This window comes from Cuculus canorus, chromosome 2, assembly GCF_017976375.1.
Source record: "Cuculus canorus isolate bCucCan1 chromosome 2, bCucCan1.pri, whole genome shotgun sequence".
Taxonomy (NCBI): domain Eukaryota; kingdom Metazoa; phylum Chordata; class Aves; order Cuculiformes; family Cuculidae; genus Cuculus; species Cuculus canorus.
The window spans coordinates 92,810,939-92,831,934 of NC_071402.1; the positions used below are offsets into that span (position 1 = coordinate 92,810,939).

At 42.3% G+C, this 20,996-nt stretch overlaps 2 protein-coding genes across 9 annotated transcripts in view; one reads left to right on the forward strand and one right to left on the reverse strand.

The window, feature by feature from the left end:
• The window catches only part of SMIM13 (small integral membrane protein 13), a 179,510-nt gene that overhangs the window by 47,462 nt on the left and 111,052 nt on the right, over window positions 1–20,996 (forward strand). The gene's annotated exons all lie outside the window — the stretch shown is intronic.
• Window positions 1–20,996, reverse strand: part of NEDD9 (neural precursor cell expressed, developmentally down-regulated 9) — a 107,609-nt gene that overhangs the window by 22,073 nt on the left and 64,540 nt on the right. For 2 of the 3 annotated variants that reach the window (XM_054060759.1, XM_054060760.1), the window contains exon 4: window positions 304–744. In XM_054060759.1, coding sequence (XP_053916734.1) covers window positions 304–744 — 441 coding nt within the window. Of the gene's footprint in view, window positions 1–303; window positions 745–17,287; window positions 17,393–20,996 lie in introns of those variants that run through there. The other variant, XM_054060758.1, reaches the window with a different exon arrangement.

Sequence of the window (20,996 nt, forward strand, 5' to 3'; positions counted from 1 at the left end):
CTGAGGAGCCTATGAGGATACAAGATCACATACTTCCCCTTGCCTACAGCAGCTGTGGTAGCACAGCTCCAAAATGCTCTATTGTGTATCTTGGTTGTGAATTAAACAACCTGTTAAGAACTGGGCCTTTCTCTTCTCCCACAGCAGTAAAGTTACAGCAGCAACTTTTACAAAGTTAAGGATACAGGTTATACAGGAAGGATAAATAAAGTCCACGGGTTATCATTAGACATTAACTACTTCACTGGTGGTCAGGACGAGTGAGCTGCTTTGGAGCTATGACATGAAAGCAAAGGCACGCACCTTGTTAGCCAGAACTGGACCATCAATACATCTCTGCATGGAGGGTGGCACCTGGTAAACATCTTGTCCCACAAGACCATGACCAGTGGGTATTTGGTAAATTCCCTGATTCAGATGGGAAGGTGGCACTTGGTAGACAGGGTCCCGTGCTGAGGCATGTGAGCTTGGCACTTGATAGATCTTTTGCTGGTTGAAGGATTGATGCATCAGTCCTGAACTGGGCATTTCCTGGGCAGATGGACTGTCCTGTATCACTGGACCTATCAGAAGTTTCACACGGTTGCCTGGAACAATGCCTTGTCGGCCGTGCAGGGAGCATAGCCACCATCCTTCAAGGCCTTCAGTGTTCTGTTCTATCACTGTCAAAATGTCTCCTTTGCGGAAGGCCAGTTCTTCTGCACATTCGGGGACATTGTCGTACAGGGCTCTTGCCATAAGATTCTGTGGAGAAAGAAGTGCAAGAAAAGCAAATGAACAAACAAGCTAGAATTCTTCTTAAACTTCAAGCTCATTCTAGGTGGAGAGGAATAAGAACTGAATTTGAGTAAGAAGTTTGCCAGAAATCAAAATAACACAGAAAATAATGCAGCACAGGATTCTTCTGTCACAGCTTGGAAAAATGAGAGGCTTATACATTTGAAACACCGCTAGCGAGAAGTCTTCCAGTAATACTATGTCAGATAGAAGCTCTTTATAGGGTCTCTTCACCTGGATGGAAGTCCAGGGAGCTCTGTTTTTGGCATTGAAACGCGTTGATTCCCCTATTCATGTGCTCTGTGTGCTGCTACAGCCAGCTAGCTGATATTTAAAATAAAACTTGAACAAGACTTTCAGGGACATAATCCAGAGCAGTTGTTTCCAAACATTTTTATATTTGGAAGGTCCCAAAAGACTTTCCAGTAGAGGTACGGATCCCATTAGTGTAAAGATATCAGGCTGGCTTTTCTTAGCTGTCACCTACAGGCCCTGTAAAGTCAGGGATCCATAGACCACCTGGTGAGAAAAAATAGCCTAAAATAAAATTGACAAAATGTCAGGTTTTTTAACTATGATGCTCACATTGGTACGTAGCTCTGTGCATTCTCATTCTGTCTGTATACTTCCTTGGTGGCACAGTGCAGCACAGCACTAGCTTAACAAGTAAAAAGCTTCTTCTATCCTCTGCCTCAAAACCACCACTGACAAAAAAGAAACAATCTCAAAGGATAAAATTCCTTGGAGTCCCACTCTCTGTAGAAATAATTTGAAGAACGTTATTTAAAAAAATAACATGGCCAGTGACCAAAGCTGTAGTCATGCTTTTGTCAGTGGAAAAGCTGTACCAAGCTATGTGAGCCTGTCTTTAACATCAAGAGTATAAGAATCTAGGTACCAAACATTACCATAATGTAATATATGTAACTTGGGAGGAGTCTAAAGGCTGCCAAGGAGTGTCTTTGGCCTGTGACAACACAGTTTAAGCATTCTTACATGCATTTTGCTTGACAATATCAAGCAGAGTAGTAAGATTAGTACAGGGAACTTCAGAGGTCTATTCCCAAGCATTTGCCTAGTGTTTTAGGCAGGTTTTTCAGTCCACCCTGACCTCTGTTTTGCTGTGGCTATCCTACCAGCAGTGCCTTTTCTAAGAAGTTTTAAGCCAACTCGGAGTCTATAAAATTGTGGTCTGTGAGGTACAGATGTGTTACTAACAAGTGCCTTCTCCTCTCACAGACTCAGCCAGGTCCCTTCCCTCTTTCTTTTCAGGCCTGTATGGCACATTCAGTCCCTAATAATCAGCCAAGCTTAGGTATTCAATGGAAAGTAGGCAGGCTGTGTGTACTGATATTCTTGGACCCCTCACAAAGGCCATGAACACTTAGTTTCTTGGCTCTGGTACTGTTTCCAAATGTGTTGGCGGCAACTGCTCCATGCCTGCCTGCTTTTTGGTGAAGGCAGTCAGCGGAGATGGTTATAAAGTAATTATAAGCACTTGGGGAAAAAACATACAGAACCCTAGATCTTGAGTGTTCTAGCTGAAGTATTTGGATGCAGTACACAAACTAAAATGGTGCTAATCCATCATAAGACAGGATATGCAGCTGCCTTGAAGATTTATCTTCCTCTCTTAAAGGGAGAGTGCCAAGCACAGGGCAGCAGTTTTATCTGTCACATTCATCCTCTTTCTTGGGACATATCAAAACTTTTTTTATCCTCCACTTGTTATATCTTTTCTCATTGACACACATTTATGTCTTCCCACCATCTCTCTGCTTCATGAATACAGCAGACTTCAATTTGACCTTGTTCAGTTCATCGTAAGTGGAGCATGCAGCCAGAAGGTTGTATGAAGGTCTGACTGCTGGATAGAGAAAGGGGAAGCTCGGATGCCGTGTAAAAGGTGGATGGATATGCTCTTCCTGGGATGTGGTGTTGAAACAGGGTGCATGAGATCAGTTTTCTCCTCTCTGAATGAGGGATCAGCTTTCAAATGTATGAGAAATGCTGGCTTTGCCTTTCATCAGCATCATTAGTTAGGTCAGTATAAATTTAGCTTTCACTTGGAAAACGAGCACTACTGTTATAAACTCCCATGTAAACAGCAGCACTGGGGCTCACTGTTCTCTCTGATGCATGCCTACTCAGCTCATCGGTCAGCAACACTAAGTAATGTGAATAGAGATAAAGCAGGGAACAATTTAATCTATGCAGATTAAATTTATTCTATATTTATTACTTTAATAATTTAATTGAATTTAGTAATTTATTCTAATTTATTTACTTAATCTATACAGTTCTAGGCAGAACTGCAAAACTATTCTTTACCGTGGTAAAAAACAGTGGTCTCTTCTTGCATGCTACATCTTACTGTGTTGACCCAGTTGTTCCCCTGAGCCCAAAAGCTCAGAAAATAAAAGCTCCTGTCTAGGTTGAATACTCAAGTTAATCTCTTATCTTTTACACATTTCTTTCTAATGCATCTTTCAAAAGCAAACTCTACTCATGACTAGCTCAGCCTGTGCAACTGACTACTTAAAGAAGGCTTTCGCAGAGGTGGTTGTTTAAAGAAGGATGAAGATTATGGGGGAGAGAGCAAAAGAAACAGGCAGGCTAAATGAATGATAAATGCTTATTCTTCTATACTTTCATATTTAAAGGTATTTGAAAAGTCTGTTTAGCTTCTACAGCAAAGGAAGTCTCAGAACAAAGCTGGAATGGTGGTAGAGGAGATAAAAGTTCCCATTGATTTTTTTTTCTTTTTTTGTTCGTGTTTTTTTTTTTTTTTCCTCCCCCCAGTTGCTCATTATCTCTGTCCCAGTGACCTTCCCACCACCTGGCATGCAGCATGTTAATACTTTTCTGGATGTGCTTCAAGAACTTCTTGGCTGCAAAAGCTTCGGATTCTTGTTGTCATTGTTAACTTGGGCACTGGCATGTGAATTATATTAATTGGTTGCTACTTGTTTCACAGCAATTTCTCCAAGGCCTTTCCAATAGCCTACAGCCATGCTACTAGCATCAGTCACTGATGGAGCAGTGAACCAGGCAAAATATTCCTCCAAATAAGCACTGGGACCAGAAACACTGAACTTAATGTTTGTTGCAAGCAACAGGCACTGTTTCTTCTCAGCAAAATCTGTCTTGAGTATTTACCTGACTTCATTCTTCCTTCACAGGATTTCTTAACATGAGTTTTAGGAACAGTGTCACTATTGGTTTCCTTAGTTAGGTGAGTCGGTCTTGAGAAAATGGCACTGCCATCACAGAAGGTCATCAGCAAAGCTTTTGAAAACCACAGAGGAACCTTTAAACTTCTATGGTGATAAAAATTGTGGTCTTTAGCTTTCCACATACAGAAAAAAGTCCTGAACGAAGACAGCCCTCAACACTTGTAGGCTTTATCTGGATTGATTTGACAAATTCTAGTAACATTTTGGTACTGTGGGCACTATAGCTCACATCTTGTAACACTGTCTCATTGGTCTCTAGGTTATCTAGAATTAATTGGACTTGCTGTTGGAGGCATGGATCCGTTACTCTTCTGTCTGAAGAAGGCACCAAGGAAGCACTAATATTTGATATGAGAAGGCAAAGACACAGTAGTGACTATTTTTGTATGACCTAACTGCTAAAAATCCCTCCATTTTTGAAACAAACTGGCAACAGAGAAAGAGCTGATTAGAAGCTTCTCTTTGAACTTGTTTTAGCAACTGGCAAGTTGCACAGAAGTCCCTTTCTATTTCTGATACAAAGAGGGGGAGGGGAAGGAGGGCAATGGATTTGGAACTACAAATTCAAGTTCTGTAATGGCAGGGGAGAAGTGATCTGATCCTAGACAGGAGAAAAAAAAATGGTTTGCCATAGTAATCAACTGTTCTTCAAATTAACATACTGGCAGCTATCACCTTCTTTTAATAAGATTAAGGATGGAAGTCTCTGCCCTCCTTTGGTCCAATTCAATTAGCTGCATGATAGGTGCAGTGGTGCTCTCCTCAAAATCTTAAAGTACCTGTGGTCTATACACAGCTCAATTCTTCTGAGCCTGATGTATTATAGCAGCCATACTTCAATTAATGAGTGCTTCTCTGCAACTGTTGAATGGAAAGATTCAGTTCAGCATTTGTATCCTCAAGTCTTGCTAGTAATACTTAGAAGTTTGGAAGTCAAAGCCGGGGTCAGGCCCCCACTGTGTTAATACCCTGTACAGGCAAAACATAAAAAACATTTGTTTTCAAGAAGCTTAAATTCCTTTTAACCTTGGACTCTTGAGTGCAGTAGAAATCATATTCTATAAAATCACTGAAAAAGAAGTTTCTCAGTCTTCTGTTAAATAAAGTGCAACCTCAGTCATCAGCACGTCAAAGTGAAAGGGAGCCTGACCTTAATGACTGGTGTCTGGGGATTTCAGCTGGAACGTGCTGCAGGGAAAGGTTCAGCAGCAGACTTTGCTGATGCCTCGTGTCAGAAGCTCTGTCTAAAACTGAAATAGATGCTCTGTAGATCAAATGCAGATTACAGTACCCATGGTCTCAACACCCTACATTGGTTGAGACACAAGTAAAGCTTTCAAGCTCTCTCTAGGTAATGTGAACCTGGGGTTTGAAACATCTATCTGAATTTTCCCCTAATGTGAGCTTGAAGTCCATTAGATAAACTCCAGAAAGTTATAACTCATATTCTTCGCCCACCTTAGATGTTTCTCTTGTATCTAGGATGCATGTCCTAGTAGAACCTGACTAAGAGCAAAGGATTCTGCCTTGAAAGCTGTCAGCTGTTCTACCTGGAGAACCTGAAGCAAAAAACCTCACTCTGTAAACTATTTTTGTTCTTGGGTGCTGAAAGGATTACAGGCTAGTTTCAGATCCATAAATAAGGTCTATTATAGACTAGTCAAAGGCTTCTCCTCTCTCATTAACTGACTGCAATTGATGGTTAAAATGACTGCAGCTGAACAAAGAAGCATGAATATACTTTGAAAAATATGATCTGTTTTAGTTGGCCTTCACTGCAGCTAAGGGAACTGATACAGAATTCTGTAATTTCATCTGGAGGATGAAAAGGCTGTTTATCAATGAGGTAAGAGCTAAAGAGAGCGGTGGAAACATCTACTCTTTCTGTTAGAGTAAACACATCCAGTGACGTGGGTAACAAGAGTGTGTGAGGTGCCCACAGCCATGGAAACAAACACAGGAATAATAAATGAAATGCTATGAGATTAAATACAATGGACTCTTTAAGGGCTGAGTGTCGCAGTGCCAAGCTGCTAGTGCAGGGCTGCTGACTTGACTCTGTAGCCAACTCTGTAATGAATGAACCCTCAAGGAAAAGGTTCAACCAACCATAAGGTCAAAGAATTTCAGTTGCTTCCGTCAGATGTGCAACATGAGGATGTTCCAGAGTACGCAAGCTTGTGAATACTGATTCCTGTTCTGTGCTTGGCTGGTGAGGCATGTAGTTTTGTTCTGCTTTGTCTTGTTTTTAAATATTGCTTCCTACGAGTACGGCTTATGTGAAAACAGAACCAGGGAAACTGGCTCTGCCCTTAAACTGAAAAAGGGTGGGACTCCTTTTTTCTATTGTTGGGCAAACTGTTTCTTAAAATGCAAAATGAGTTATTCTATGGTTAGCTAGCTTAGGAGAAGGAAGGAAGAGAGGAACAAAGGAAGGAAAGGTGGGGGAAGACACCCCAAAGGACTGTCTATGCACTAACCAGTAGCTTCACTTTGATTGGATTTCTTTTAATTATCCATCACATAATATTTTTAAGAGAATGCTATCTCTCCTTTCAGTTTCTCATGGTTACTGCCCCTGAAATAAAGAATTTGTGCGGTGTATGCAAGGAAAGAAACTACTGAGGCATAGTAACAAGTCTATCTATAACACTAAACTTCCCATGAAGGCTACTGAATACAAGCCAGCAGAGGTCACTGAGCAAGACACTCAGCCTTGAAAAAACGTCTGTTGCTGGTCTTCTCAAACCTGAAAGAAGACAGTGCAAACAGCAAAGGCCTTATCTAGTACGCACAACGCTGCACTGCTGTTTTCTTAGACATATCCCTGTCTGGGATATCTGTGACATGGGGAATGGACTGCAAAACAGCACCTTGCTGGTTGGCTCTAACTGTCCCCACATATATGCAGACCTGTAGCAGCTGATCACCAGCAACAAGCTGCATGCAGGTACAGTTTTTATCTTAAGTTGAGCGCTATATAGGGGAGGGAGGAAGTGCTACCACATGGTGTATGAAAGAGCTTGCTGCTCACTGTTTCAGTCATCACAACTTCAGCAAGAGGACTCTGAAAAGCCCTAGCATGTAGTTTAGCTTATGCATCTCCTCATTGACTCTGGGAAGTGTGAGCTTCCGTGGCTCACAGCTACTGACAAAAGAAGGAGCCTGGTTGCAAATGCTCAGTATAGTGACAATTCAGTTGATTCTTCCAGGCAAAGCCCACAACTTCCTTTCTTAGGCACTCTCTTGCTTTCTTCCACCGAAAATGGTGTTTTGTTTTAGTGCAGATACTTTTCTGGTCAAGTGTTGCTAGCCCAAATAATTGCATATCCTGCTGGATGGAAATTAAGGCAGTTTTCCATTCACAGATTTCCGAGACTGATATTACAGCTATGAGGTTAACAGCCTGAGCAGAGTCTTAAGGAGGACCTGTCTTCATCCATCTTAAGAATCTTTGTGGTCTATTCCTGTGCATCTCTGGAACAGAGGCAGTTGGTCACTCTAATGTACACCAAGCTGCCTGTACGTTGTGATGTGGAAAACCTTAGATCTGCAGGGGAGAAAGGCAAGTGTTCTAGTTCAGTGTTCCACTGAGCACCTCTGGCCTGAGAGGCCTGAATTTCAGAGTTTGTTCTAGATGGGGCTTTTTTTATAGCATCACCGGTTATGCAGAAAGTAGGGATGAAAAATGGGAGAGACCTCTCCTTACTGATTCTAACTTGGATAAGCCATCTTAGGCATTATGGCTATCATGATCTGGATATATTCACTGTCACTTTTTTGCAGGCACAACACTATCCAGCATTGGTGGCAGGCAGGCAGGCAGTGAGCAGATCGACTAGGGCCCAGGTACTACACGCTTCTGCTCAAGATACTGATGCAGTATATCAGTTCACCCAAGACTAGAATTCAAATATAACACAAACATCTGAGAGACCAAGTGCTCTCTAGTTGAAAACTTCTTTTGTTTCAGCATAGCTGTTCCATTTTAAGCAAACAGGTGATATTTCTGTATCTATTTTTTTTTGTAGGCAGTCAGTAAAGCACTTTGTGAAACCAAGGCACAGTGGTGAACCTGCAACTTGAGAAGGAATCCAAATATGCGAATCCCAAAGAAGGAACTGAGAGGGCAGAAAGAGTGCAGGGCAAGTAAAACAAAAAAAAAAAAAAAGGAAAAATGCAAATATGAAGGTTAGAGCAAGATATCCTAACTGAAGCTTTGGCCTCTGTGACTAAAATAAATTCACTGTTCTGCACTGAGTGCAGCAGTTTATTACTGTGCCTGGCACTTCAAATTGGAAAAGTAAGTCGAAGAGTAGTTTTCTGGCTCTGTATCTGTTAAGAACAAAAAAATAACTGCATTGACAAGAAGGAAAATAAGCCAGACTTTCTTTATTTCGATGATGTTCTTTTGTGTCTTGAGTTTTTTGTTTTGGCATGGCTGGGTTTATTCTATTTTAGTTACAGAAAATGTGAGGTGGGGGGGTGCTGCTCTGCTTTTCTGGTAGTTACAAAGGCAATAATAGAAACATATTTTGAGGTCTGATGTTAAATAAGTCGTTTTACCCGTTCTGTTCGCTGATGCAGTGAAAGATGGATGTATTCTATCACAAACACCATTTGAATTGCACAAAACCTCTGAGGCCCCTCAGTGAAGCACGTAGGGAGAGCTTAACAGAAGTGGCAACTCCCTTTTACTACATAGCAACCTCTTGCGTGGAGCCTGTGCTGTGAGACGCAACAGGTCATATCTACGCTAGAAAAGGGCATATCTGAGGTAATGCTCTTTCACTCAGTCCTTGGGAACACCCCTGAGATTAATGCACACTGCTTCAGTGTACTCAGACCACCCACCCTGTTTTGGAACTATTGGTGAAGACCTATACAGTTTGTGACAGTAACATGTACAGTGAAGTAAAACAGTGATCTACAGATGATGTATGCTGATCTTATTCCCCAGCCTTATGAGTTTCTGAGATTTTACAGGAGTGCTGAAATACCATTTTATTTGCTCCTCCTGGGAATGTAACCACGTTCCCCAAATTACCTTCAAGATCTATTAATACTTTGGGAAATTCCACCACACCTAACTCGCAAAGCTTTCTGTGTATGTTTTACCCTTGTAACCAGTTTCCTCTCCCCCCACCCAAGGAAGGGTGTGATGTAGTTCCATGACTTTAAAAGGCCTTTTCAAATCTGTCTGAGGGTTGTGTGCCTTCTGTGACATCAACTTGAGGAGGGAGGAATAAAGCATGCAAACAATAGCCTTAGAGTAAATATGATCTCACTGTGATTAAACTGCAGTACATCAAAATCAAAAAGCAGATGGAAAACCTAACCTCTTTCCCTCAGGCAAGCAATTAAAAACTTAATGAAAGGAGATCGGATGTTGAATGCTTAAGCATTGAAAGAGCAAAGCAGAAGGTGGTAGTGGTGGGGGGAAGATGGAAAGAAAGAATCCAGAAACATGTATTTTGAGTTCTCAGTTTTCCATTTTCTGGCATTTGCAAGCAGCCTTCTCACAGACAAAGTTTCTTCTTAAAAAAAAAAAAAATCCAAAAAAAACCACCAACCCTCCTCCCAGATTTAACTCTTCTCTTTGCAGCTCTGGGGAAACAATCACAACTCTATGGTCAGGAAACCATAGCTGTGTACATATAGGACTTCAGTATTGTCACAAACTTATTTCTGTCTCATGTCTTCAGCTTTGGAAAGTATTTTTGTCTTAATTTTTTTTTTTTTTTAAATCTAGAATTTAGCTGAACTGGGACATGTTTTTCTTCCCCCAATTGTCTAAAAAAATTTCCCACAGAAGGGAAAGCCACCCTATCTCTGTCACTTTAGTGTCACCATCTGCAGTACTACACAGCAGCCACAATTTAGGTTGCCCTGAGAGTCCAGCTTACTGAAGAAGAACAAACTTGGGAACTCCTATTTCTGGGCTCCTGCCAGCCCTCAGCAAGCTACCTGTGAACCAGACACACTTCCAGAGAAACCAAGTCTGGCAGATGAGGCTTGCCAGGCCTCGTCAAGGTCTTCTCTATAGCACAGGGCAGTGGCCAAAAGTCAAGAAGCCTCCCAGAACAGCTCAATTTTGGCAAGCTGACATCTTCTAGGGAAGTGTAGCCCTGGAGAAGGAGGAGAGTGTGCGAGTACATTTTAAGCAGTTATAGTTACTATTCTTAGTTTCAGATCAAAATACAGCTTTAACTGTATTCTTGATTGCATGAGAGATTAGTTCGTGCCGTTTCTTGACTGCAAACAAGATAAAGAAGTACAAGCAGGGAGAGGGGAAAAAAAGAGAAGGTATCTGCTTGTAAACCAGACCCTTCTATAACAGTAAAAATTGGTTTATTACCCTAAGCATTTTAACTGCATCTAAAGTCCATAGGACACAAGGGCATTCATTACCCTACCTATGCAAGCTGTACGGTAAACAGAGAGTTGCACACCTACAGTTGTTTTGTACTTAATGCTTTAGATAAAAAAAAATTCCTTCAAAAGAGAATAATTGACTTTTTTTTCCATGGTTTTTATTTTCCTCTCTGCCCTCAACTAAGCGCAGGACATTCATTGGAGGAACTGAGATTTACTTCTAGGATCCTTCCACACTAAGATTTGTTGTCACCAAACGATTCACAGTACGGCTTCTGCTAAAAATTTCAGTCTTGCCGTGAATGAGGCCTGCTTAAGACAGGGCTTCTAATGTGCTGATTGCATTCCTGTAGAGTAAATCCATTCTTATTACTAGTCTTCCTTTTCCGGACAGGCTAATCCACTCTGACTGTGAATAAAATGTTTTTAAAACAAACATAAAAATAGAAAGGTAAGAATGGGACCTCATCCCTATAGCGGGAAAAAAAAATACACTATTTTTGTCATGCCATGCGCTTGTGTTTCTGGGACTGCAAGCTATAGCTTTAGCAGTCCTGTTTCTTGTCAAACATAAGCTATGTCCAAATCTGCTGCGGAAAAATGAACTTAAAATTAAGACAGTTTCCACTACTGTAATGTCTAGACCAAAAGGCAAAAGAAAAAGGTCACTTGCCAAGAGCAGCCTGTGACAGACAGGCAGCAATATTAAAGGGCTGTACAATTAGCTGCTATAAAGTGACCCACCTCACTGATACTGAGAGTTGCAGCCATTTACAGGCAGTGAAGAGTACCCCTAATTGCGGCTTTCCTCTGCAGCAGCCCTACTTAACATATGTTACTGAACAGATGCCATAAATATTCTTTTGCAGTATAGTACCAAAGGATTGCCTGATCAAGCCTATTGATGACCTAGCACAAAGCATCTTTCAGCAGATAAAGTACTGTTGGAACATGTAGATGTCTATCGCTTTCATGTATGCTCAGGGAGCACATATTACATAAGGAAGCATCTTGAAAAGTGACTTGCACATTTATGATTTGAAACATTACTGAATATGGGTTCCTACAGATGGGTGTGGACTTCAGTGTCTCAAGAAGTTCAGCTACTTGTCTCTGTCAAGTGCAGCTAGAAATGGGAACAGAAGGGTTCTCCATCATTGCTGCAGCTCAGGCAGACACATATGTATGCTCCTCTGAAGTGTTTAAGTTGCTTTAAAAATTAAATTCAACTCAGGATCTTGGAGACAGGAGGGTTCCTAACTGCTGCTGGTATGAATGGGATTTAAGTACTTAAATGTTTGTGATAAGCTAGTCCAAAGAAAGCAAGGAAAACAAAAGTGACTTCACCTAGGCCCCTAAGTGACCTAAGCCCACCTATTGTATGCAAGTCACTCCCAGCCCCTAACACATTTGGTAACAGCAATATGACAAGGAGGAAGCCCTATGCTACCATCATGATTTTCTACTCTTTGTATGCACAGAGGCGCAAGGCTGTTTGCTATTTCCAGATATTGAGGGAACATCCGCTCCTGCACTTCTGTGCAAGAGCAGGACCTCAAGCTTGGCTGAGGACTACCATGAGTGCAAGGTCTTTGTGAGAAGACAAATAGGTTTCTTGTCTCCTACCATTTCTAAAGGTGGCCAAAGTATCCAGTAGTTACAACTGTTCTAGTAGTGGTGCATGGAGGCATGTGTGACTTGGGAGAATTGCCTCATTTGAACTTTTTACTTGGGTCGCTAGACACACCTGCTTCTGCCACAATGACTCTGGTATTTGTAATGGAGCATAGGCAGTCCAATAATATAAACTTCTTCTGAGGCACCACATGTATGTAGGAGTTCAATGTTCAGTGATAAGATACCAGTGCAAGTATAATCTCTTCTGACCTCGCTTGTTGCTGAGTGATCAAAAAATTCCAAAGGTGAGTTTGTATATGGTTTCATGAATTGCGGTCCAACACTTAATGAGTTCACAATATCACTTCATGAGACTTCTCCAAAAGCTAGCCTGTATCCTGCAAAATGGTGATTACAGCTTAGAAGGGTGCAGAACTGTCTTGTAAAGTACTCTGCAGAATATGTTTCTACAAATTCTTACTGTTAGGTAGTTCCCCTGCTCTCAGATCTGGTAGGACCCCATCTGATGATTGGGTCTTTTGATACTATGCTACTTTTTGGAATGACTACTGTTCAGTCAAGGTACCTCAAGGCAAACTAGTATTTTAATGTGACTGCAACCTCTAGGAGGAGCTTAAAAGCACAAGCAAAACCCCCAGACTAGTATCCAATGCCTCTTGTACCATGTCGAGTCAAACTGCATTGGAACTATCAAAACTACAAGACTGTCACATGGCAGTTCTGTTTCCCCATCATATACTAGGAACTACTGGACAGAAACACATTGTTTCTTGATGAAATACTTAACAGCTACATTATATAGGTGCATCTGTTAGTATAGGAACATAAGACTTTTAGAAATCATGCAAAAAGATCTGTGTGCTGTTAGCTATAATGCTTTGTGACGACTCTTCTTCCTCTGAAACAAGTCGTGTTAACATCCCTAAGCCTCAGCACCTCCATCTGTAAAATAGAATTAACAGCACCTTGCTATCTTACCAAGTCTTTGTGAGGGCAGAAAAATTCTATCATGGGAGTTTCTTAAATAACCTGAGGCATGGAGGCAGTTACTTCTATTAAATGTACAAATACAAACTTGACCCAACATTTGAGGCTTAGAAGCAGTACATAAATTTGCAGGTGTGTATGGGAGATGTGCTGTGGGGAAGAACAGGAATCTGAAAATGACAGTGGCCCTCCAAGCTTTGAGAAGGAGCCAGTCCTATTGCTACATCTCACTAATACTGCTGCTGGTTTAGGTCTGACCCTGCTAGACTTCTGTCACCTCCCTCTGTATATACACAGAGGAGAAAAACCACAACAACTCCATTGCAAATTCACAACAGTAACAGAGACAGCACAAGCTTGGACAGTTTTTTCCCTCTATTGGTTTGTTCCTCTAGTATTACCTTTTATAAGTTTTTACAGTGTCTATTTTTTTCTAAGTTTGACTGTTACCCTGTGATTGCTGAGACACCAAAAAAAAAAAAAAAAAAAGGGAAACAAAGAAGAGTGTGAGGAATAAACCAAATGGAGAGGATTTGGTTAGTAAAGTACATGCAGTTCTTTTCCCTTTACATGGCCTGATACTCGAAGTCTTTCATTGCCAGGGTTACAAGCAGCTTTTCACAGGCATTTCTGGTTGGGAATATAGTATTTCTTCCCAGTGACACTATTTTGTTTGTCTTGGCATGCAGGCACTGTAATCAAGTCTATATGTTACAGGATTGTGCCTTAGCACAAATGGTAGGCATTTCAAACTCTATTTACTTAGGTCTCTTCCTTGCCCAACAAATTATCTAAAAATAGATAATCAAGACCTCATACTTTACATCTACGTCATTCCTTTTTGGCTTAAATGAGGTAAGGAATGTAGCTGTTCTTCTCCTCTTTCATTAACTGTTCGGATCTTTTAGTAAACAGAGAAGTCCCCTTTTCTCCTTCTCTCTTTTTTTGTTTTGCTTGTGAACAGCCAACAAGCTACAAAAGCCTTGTTATGATAATGTTGTCTCCCTTTTGTTTCTGTCACACCTTTATTGCCTGAGATAAGGACACTGGAATTGCTGGCCAGATATACCCTCTTCCATTCATGTTCTTCTGATCACGGTGACCCACTGCTATTTCTCCTCCTACATAGTACATTTTAGCTGTAACTGCATCATTCTTGGAATTGCAGTCTGGGTTTCGTTTCAGAAAGGGTTGATCCTACCTTCTGGATTACAGAATACTGGAATGGCATCCTGTGAGAACTTAATGAGATACAATTTTGTAGTACATGGAGATTTAGTGTAAAAGAATGCTGTTGTCACCCCATGAAGAACTGTGGTATTGCCATAACACAACTGCACCCTACAGGAATTTGTTTCTCAAAGTAGCTTTCAGACAAGCAGGACTAAAACATTCACAACCAACACACAAATATTTGTTATGCTTAACATTTCCTATGGCTCAGTTAGAATAACTTTTGTGTCTTCCAATATTTAATTACTACCTGAATGGTAGAACAGGGCTTAACTTCAGGTCAAATTTGTCTTTGCTTTAGTCACATCTTCACTGAATTGCACACACTGTGCAAAAGACAGACATAAGCATAGACACTTATACAAGGTAAAATTCTGAAATGCTGAAATACGTAGGGATTTTCTCACTGGCTTTCAGAGAACACTGGCTTGAGAAACTATGTTGGAAGAATGTTTAAAGAGTGGGATGGACAATAGAAGAAACTTAGGCAAAAGAAGAGAGGGAACGAGTTTTCACAGCCTTTGAGTAAAAATAGGGCAGACTGAGGAGCAGAAAGGATTTCCAGACCAGAAATGACCTTGGGTTTAGTCACACTGAAAGCAAAGCCAAGATTGATGGAGAGACGTACTCAGGGTCTCATACTTGAGTCAGTTCCTGTTCTGTCCAACTATCAATGCTCTAATTAAAATACAACAAACTTCTCAATCATTTCATTAAAAGAGGCCTTATTTTATGGACTAATATAATGAAAGTAAAGAATGACAGGCCCTAATATAACATCAGGAACAGTTAAATGAACTCAACTCTGGATCTGGAAGCTAAACCACCTCTGAAGTGATGGTATGCTCCCAGGCAGGCCAAGAGCATGCTCCGTTTCTTTATTTTCTACATACTATAAAAACTACAGGACTTTTGCATTCCTCCAGAAAAAAAAAACAAAACAAAAGAAACAAAGAGAAAATACAAAAAGAAAGAAAATAACAGAGACTGAATGGACGCGTATTTTCTTTATATGTTACTCCAGGGATAAGAAAGAGATCTAAAGCTCTTTGTGCTAGTTAAATAGCGTCAGTAACTACTTCACATTTCCCAGGGAAAGTAAACACCCCAGTCTGACAAGAAGGTTTTTGAGTCACGAACCCTCAGTTGTCATCTTACTTTTCTTTTAATGGCTTGCTTCTCCATTGTCTGGCTTTCTCTGTCTAGAATTATGCAATTACAACTGCAAACCAAAATGCTCATTCCAACCAGACAGGACTAAGGTAACATTGCAGAGGGGGGAAAACTTCCCCTTTCTAAGTCATCTTATTGGTTCCTGTTCTTGAGATGTCACTGGACTACATGTGAAGTATGATCTCTTTGCAGCAGGGAATGGATGGATGGTGATGCTAGAAGTCAGTTAAGTTGTGCACGACCATAAGTTTGCCACTGCGATACAAGTGTCGCGTAGCCAGGGGCAGTTTGAAAGCAGTCCCATGAGCCCTGGACTAACAGGAACACTGCTCTTCTAACCCCAAGTACCTGATGTTTTGTGGTAAGAATCATAGCTTTTCTAAGCAGATATAAAGTCTACCTGAACTGATTTGAAGGGGAGTAGAAAGGGATAGGAGATGAAGTTAATCTCAGACTTTAAATTAGTCTATTGTCTGAAATAGAATTTAAAAAAAAAGCCATCAGATCGAGATCAAAAAGTTCAAAGTCATGGAGTATCTTTGTCTATCTATATCTTACACAATTTCTTTTTCCCGGTTATTTTTAACCACTTAGAGATGAAGAAACTGGCAGCAGCTTTGAAAACTTAATTCTGACCTTTCCCAGAGTTTGAGTATAAGAGATTCTGAGAGCTTGGGCTGAGCTCTGAATTATATGGAAAAGCATTTATCTAGGTATCACTTGCACATCTCTTTCTGCCCAGGCTTATAAGCCTCATACCATCTTATAGGACCAGGGCTTTTTTACACCATGCTGTAAGAAGATGGACTTCACTTCCAAAGCCAGTTAGCCTCCAAATATATAACGTGACGTTTCCAAATCACCCTTTTATTGATGCTGAAGTTATTTTTGGCAAAGGGAGGAAAGTTTTCCCTTCCCTCCCCCTTTTTTTCCAATCACAGAAGATTACGGTATGTCTGTACATTAATCTAATGCCCTGTGGGCAACTCAGTACCTTACCCAGACGTTTTTAAATAGAGTAATACTATGATGAAAGCCTCCACGCCCGCACCTTTTGAAAAGACCTCCGGTAAAGGGTTAAGCTAAATCACTTATTTGATTTAACGGGGGAAAGCAGGATAGGATATCTCTTTTTGCGAGTATAGAGATGTGTATGATTATGGTTTTTTTTGGGGGGGGGGGGCTTGTGACCAAACATACCCGCACTATGATAACAAGACATTCACAAAGGGGTGAAAGCAGAGATACCCTTCCCAAACTGACGCCGGGCACCGCGTACAAACGCGCTTTTCCCGGGATACCGGGCTCACGCCGTTATCCAGCGCCAGCCTAAGCGGGAGAGGCGCCAGGCCAGCAGAGGTCGGGGAAAGGGGGGTGGAAAAGCCCCTTCTCCCCGCACTGCGAGCACCCCAGGCTACCCGGGGGCTCTCCCCCGGCTCAGCCCCCTCCGCTGCCTTCTCTTCCCCCCTCGGAGCAGCAGCCGAGGGGAGCCCCGAGCCGCCCGTCTCCGCAGCGAGGGCTGCCTGGGAAGCCGCCGCTGAGACTCTGAATGCCAGCACTAGAGCAGCCCGAGCCCCAGCACCAGTCCCAGGACCAGCTTCAGCCCGAGCTCAAGCACCAGCATCAGTCCCAGCCTCAGCCCGAGCCCAGGCATCAGTCCCAGCACCAGCTTCATCAGTCGCAGCCTCAGCCCAAGTCCAAGCACCAGTCTCAGTCCCAGCACCAGCCCCACCTCAGCCTAAGCGCTCGTATCAATCCCAGCCCGAGCCCAAACACGAGCATCATTCCAAGCGCCAGCATCAGTCCCAGCTCCAGCCCAAGCGGCAGCATCGGCCCCAGCCCCGGGAGCGTGCCCGCCTCCGGCTCACCTTGTACTTCATGTCTGCGGGGCTCGGCGGGGCCGCTACAGCGCCAAGGACCGCATCGCCAGCACCGCCGCCTCTCGGCGCGCCCCGCCCGCCCCGCCGGACAGGCTGTGCCGCTCATTTGCATCGCGCCCTCCTATTGGAGCGCTCGGGGTCTCTGCCCGCCCCCCGCCCGGCCCGGGCCTCCCCCTGCCCTCCCCCTGCCCTCCCGGAGCCGCTCGGCTCGGCCTTCCTGCGTGAACGGGAGCGGGGAACAGAGGGGTTTCTGTCAGCTGCCTCCCGCGCTTGTGTCGCGGTTCAAAGCGCCCCGGCTGCCCACGGGGGCAGCTCTGGGAAGGAAAAGTGGCTCTGAAGTGGCAAAGCACCCCTCACAGCCTGACCTGCTCTGGGCTGCCCCACCGGCTGTGCTGCGTGGACCTCCAAACCCGCTGAGAAACACGTTCTGGACGCCACTTCCATGACTGCCTTTTTCTTGTGCAGCTCTTGAAAGGGTCAAACACTTTACGCTGCTCTGTATCCCGTCTTCCCAATTGTTTTGGTTTTGTTCTCATTTCGCCCCAGAAGTTGGCCACAGAATCATAGAATCCCCTGACTTGGAAGGGATCCACAAAGGCCATTGACTCCAACTCCTGTTCCTGCACAAGACAACCCCAGCATTCACACCACATGTCTGAGAACGTTGTCCAAGTGCTTCCTAAATATTGTCAGATTGCTTCCCTGGGGAGTTGTCCCAGTGCTCCACGACCTTCTGGGTGAAGAACCTTTTCCTACCATCCAACCTAAACCTCCCCTGGCACATTTTCCTGCCATTCCCTCGTGTCTCGTGACTATTACGTCTTCAATCAAATTGCCGAGTGTTCATTTTGTCTGGGAAAAGTCTGATATTTAAACACTGGTTACACACCAGCGGCCAGGATGGCTTTAATGATCTAGAGATGTCCATTATAGAGAGTGACTGTGCCAAATAAGGATTATTTGGAAGAGAGTAGTAATTAACTCTAGTATCTTGGGGACAGGAAGGAGCAGGGATAATGAATGTGTGGTGATCCTCCATGCTTTTTAAGTTGGACCCCTTCATCAGGCATGATTAATATGGTACACAAAATAGGAATCTTTGTGTATGGGACGTACTCCAGTTTGTTTAGATGAGCAGGAAACAAATTTCTCCTTTTTGCCCAAGCTGGATCTCACCCAACATTTCTAGGTCACAAATGGACTCAAGACTATTTCTAGCGGCCTAAGGAAAAACAGTGAAGAATAATCTTGTACTACCAGATTACAAACATAACTTCATGCCATAGTACAGAGATAGCCTTAAATTTTCATGTGACTAATCCTCTAGAGAGGGATCCTATTGCTAAAATGTCTTCATGGCTTCTAAAGAATGCTATACTGTTATCTGTATTCTCTTCCATTCTTTAGTTCCAGGATATAATATGTGGTTGTACTTTACAAATCTACCAATGCAGGCAAAACTGTTTTTTTCTTAGACCATCTTCTTGACTGCATGTGCCCTAGTGGTTTATTGGCATGAGTCCCTGTCAGTACAAGAGATGATCCAGCTATTAGTGAGAAAAGTGAGCTTCTGCTTTCTGCAGTGTAGAGCATGCCATTCTGAGTGGGCTTTACCGGCTATAGCCCCTCACAGGATTTTTTTCTGAGTTTTTCTTACCCTTTTTGTTGTTGATGTTGATTCTTTTCATTTTCCAAGAAGATACTTTAAGTAGATTATATTTTTTATTATGTATTGAGTTTAGGGCAGTGTTTTTTAAGTGTAACATCAAATTAAATTTGGGTAATTTTAAGAGAGTAAAGCTCATTTGTATGCTGTGTCCTTCGACACTTTAAGAAAATAATTCTTCCAGTGATTATGCATAACCAGCTTACTATTAGAAGAGTGCAAATCTCTTTGGAGTGTTTCATAAGTGTGAAGTTTGACCTTTGATTTTATTTTTGTATGTTCTTGCCCTTCATACTCTAAGGATAAAAATTTCTACTGGGATTAGAAAATTTCTCATAAGTACAGAAGTTGCAATGGATAAGGTGCTAGGATGGTATTGGACTAGCATCCAAATCCCATTCCCTGAATAAACTCTGTATAATCTCTTAATGTGGCACCATTGTCATGAAGATAAATGCATAAAAGATTGTAAAACCACATTAATAAGAACCAGATAAGTATCAGAGACAAAAAATAAGAAAAGTAGAATCGTATTTCTGACTTCACCTACGTTTAAAGACAGAGTGCATCTGGTTTCCAGTCACCCCACCAATAGTGATATTTTTTGTGTATTTGGTGTTTCTCCTTTTTCAGAATGCTTTACAATCATATTATGAAACCTAAGCACATTTGAGAAGCTGTGCCTTCTGCTTTTGTTTTAGCTTCAAATGCTTTTAATGTACGTAAAATGTCTCTGACTGATCTTAATACGAGGTAACAGATGTGTTAATGTAAAATTCTAGTTGGGTTGTTCCCTTGCATATATTGTTTTCCCTTTATCGCTCTCTCCATAGCTCATATTAAATACTTCTAATTAGATGCTAACGGAATGATACTTTGGGCACAAAACCACAAAGTCTATGGGTTTTCATTGCTACACTTTACAGTTCTGAAGCAGTAGATACAAGATTTTGTATTTTACAGGAAGAAAAGAGATTGCCATCATGCCCCATGTCCTCAGAGAAGTCCGACTGCTCATTTTATTCACGCACCATCCCTCCCCCTTTCTCATTTACTCCTTTTACAGTCTTAGGTTTTCTTTGCGCTTTGAGGGTAGAGGTAATTTCCCCAAGGGTGAAATAATCCTGCTTAGTGCGACACGTCTTGCAGACCTAGCAGCATGGTGAAGCTCCGCAGTCTATCACGAGTATCAGAAATTAGATCTACCTTGAAAGAGAGATTTGCACATATGATCCCCTAACCTTGACACATTACTGTAAGAAGTCAGGATTGTGGCAAGCACACATCTGTGGTTAGTGCAAGCACTTTGCTTTTCTTGATGACCTTGTCGACTGCCATGCCTTAACTATGTAATATTGCATTTCAGGCATAGTCTAGGAAAGTTTTGGGTTGGTTGCCTTGGATAATCAGCTCAATTATACAATGGAACATGCTGATGTGGAAGCCAAGACCTGGCATTACTGATGTCTGTGTTGCAGAGGCAACTTGAGCTATGTTGCTGGGATTTATAACTACAGGGCCGTATTAAAGTTCTCAGGAGGGTAATTCATGTAATGTGTCTTTTTGCTTCACAGCACAGCAATGGATTGATTCACTGCCTCGTATTTTATGCTGCTGCAATTCTAGCAGAGTAGCAAATGAGTTCTGTGACTTCGCCTTGTGCCTACATCAATGGCTTTTGTTTGTTTCTTTGCTCTTCCTGAGGGCAATTAATATTACTCTCTGCTCATTTGGGCGATCTGCTGTTTGTCTTCTACTCTCATACACCATGCTGGTGAGTTTATTGCTTGCTTTATTTCTCACCGCACCACTGGTTTGTGTCCTCCCAGTGCCCTCCTGATTGCCAGTTGGGGTTCTGGGGTATTTACGGGACAACAGCAAGTGAAGTGGCAGGACAGCCAAAGGGACTCCTTGTCAGCCAGGCTCTGTGGCTTGCCTGCCATGACTTTCAGTGCACAGCATGAAACAGAGCTGTCATTTGGGGTGGGAAGGGAATACCGGTTGAAGCAAATCAGCCAGCTATTGCTCTGT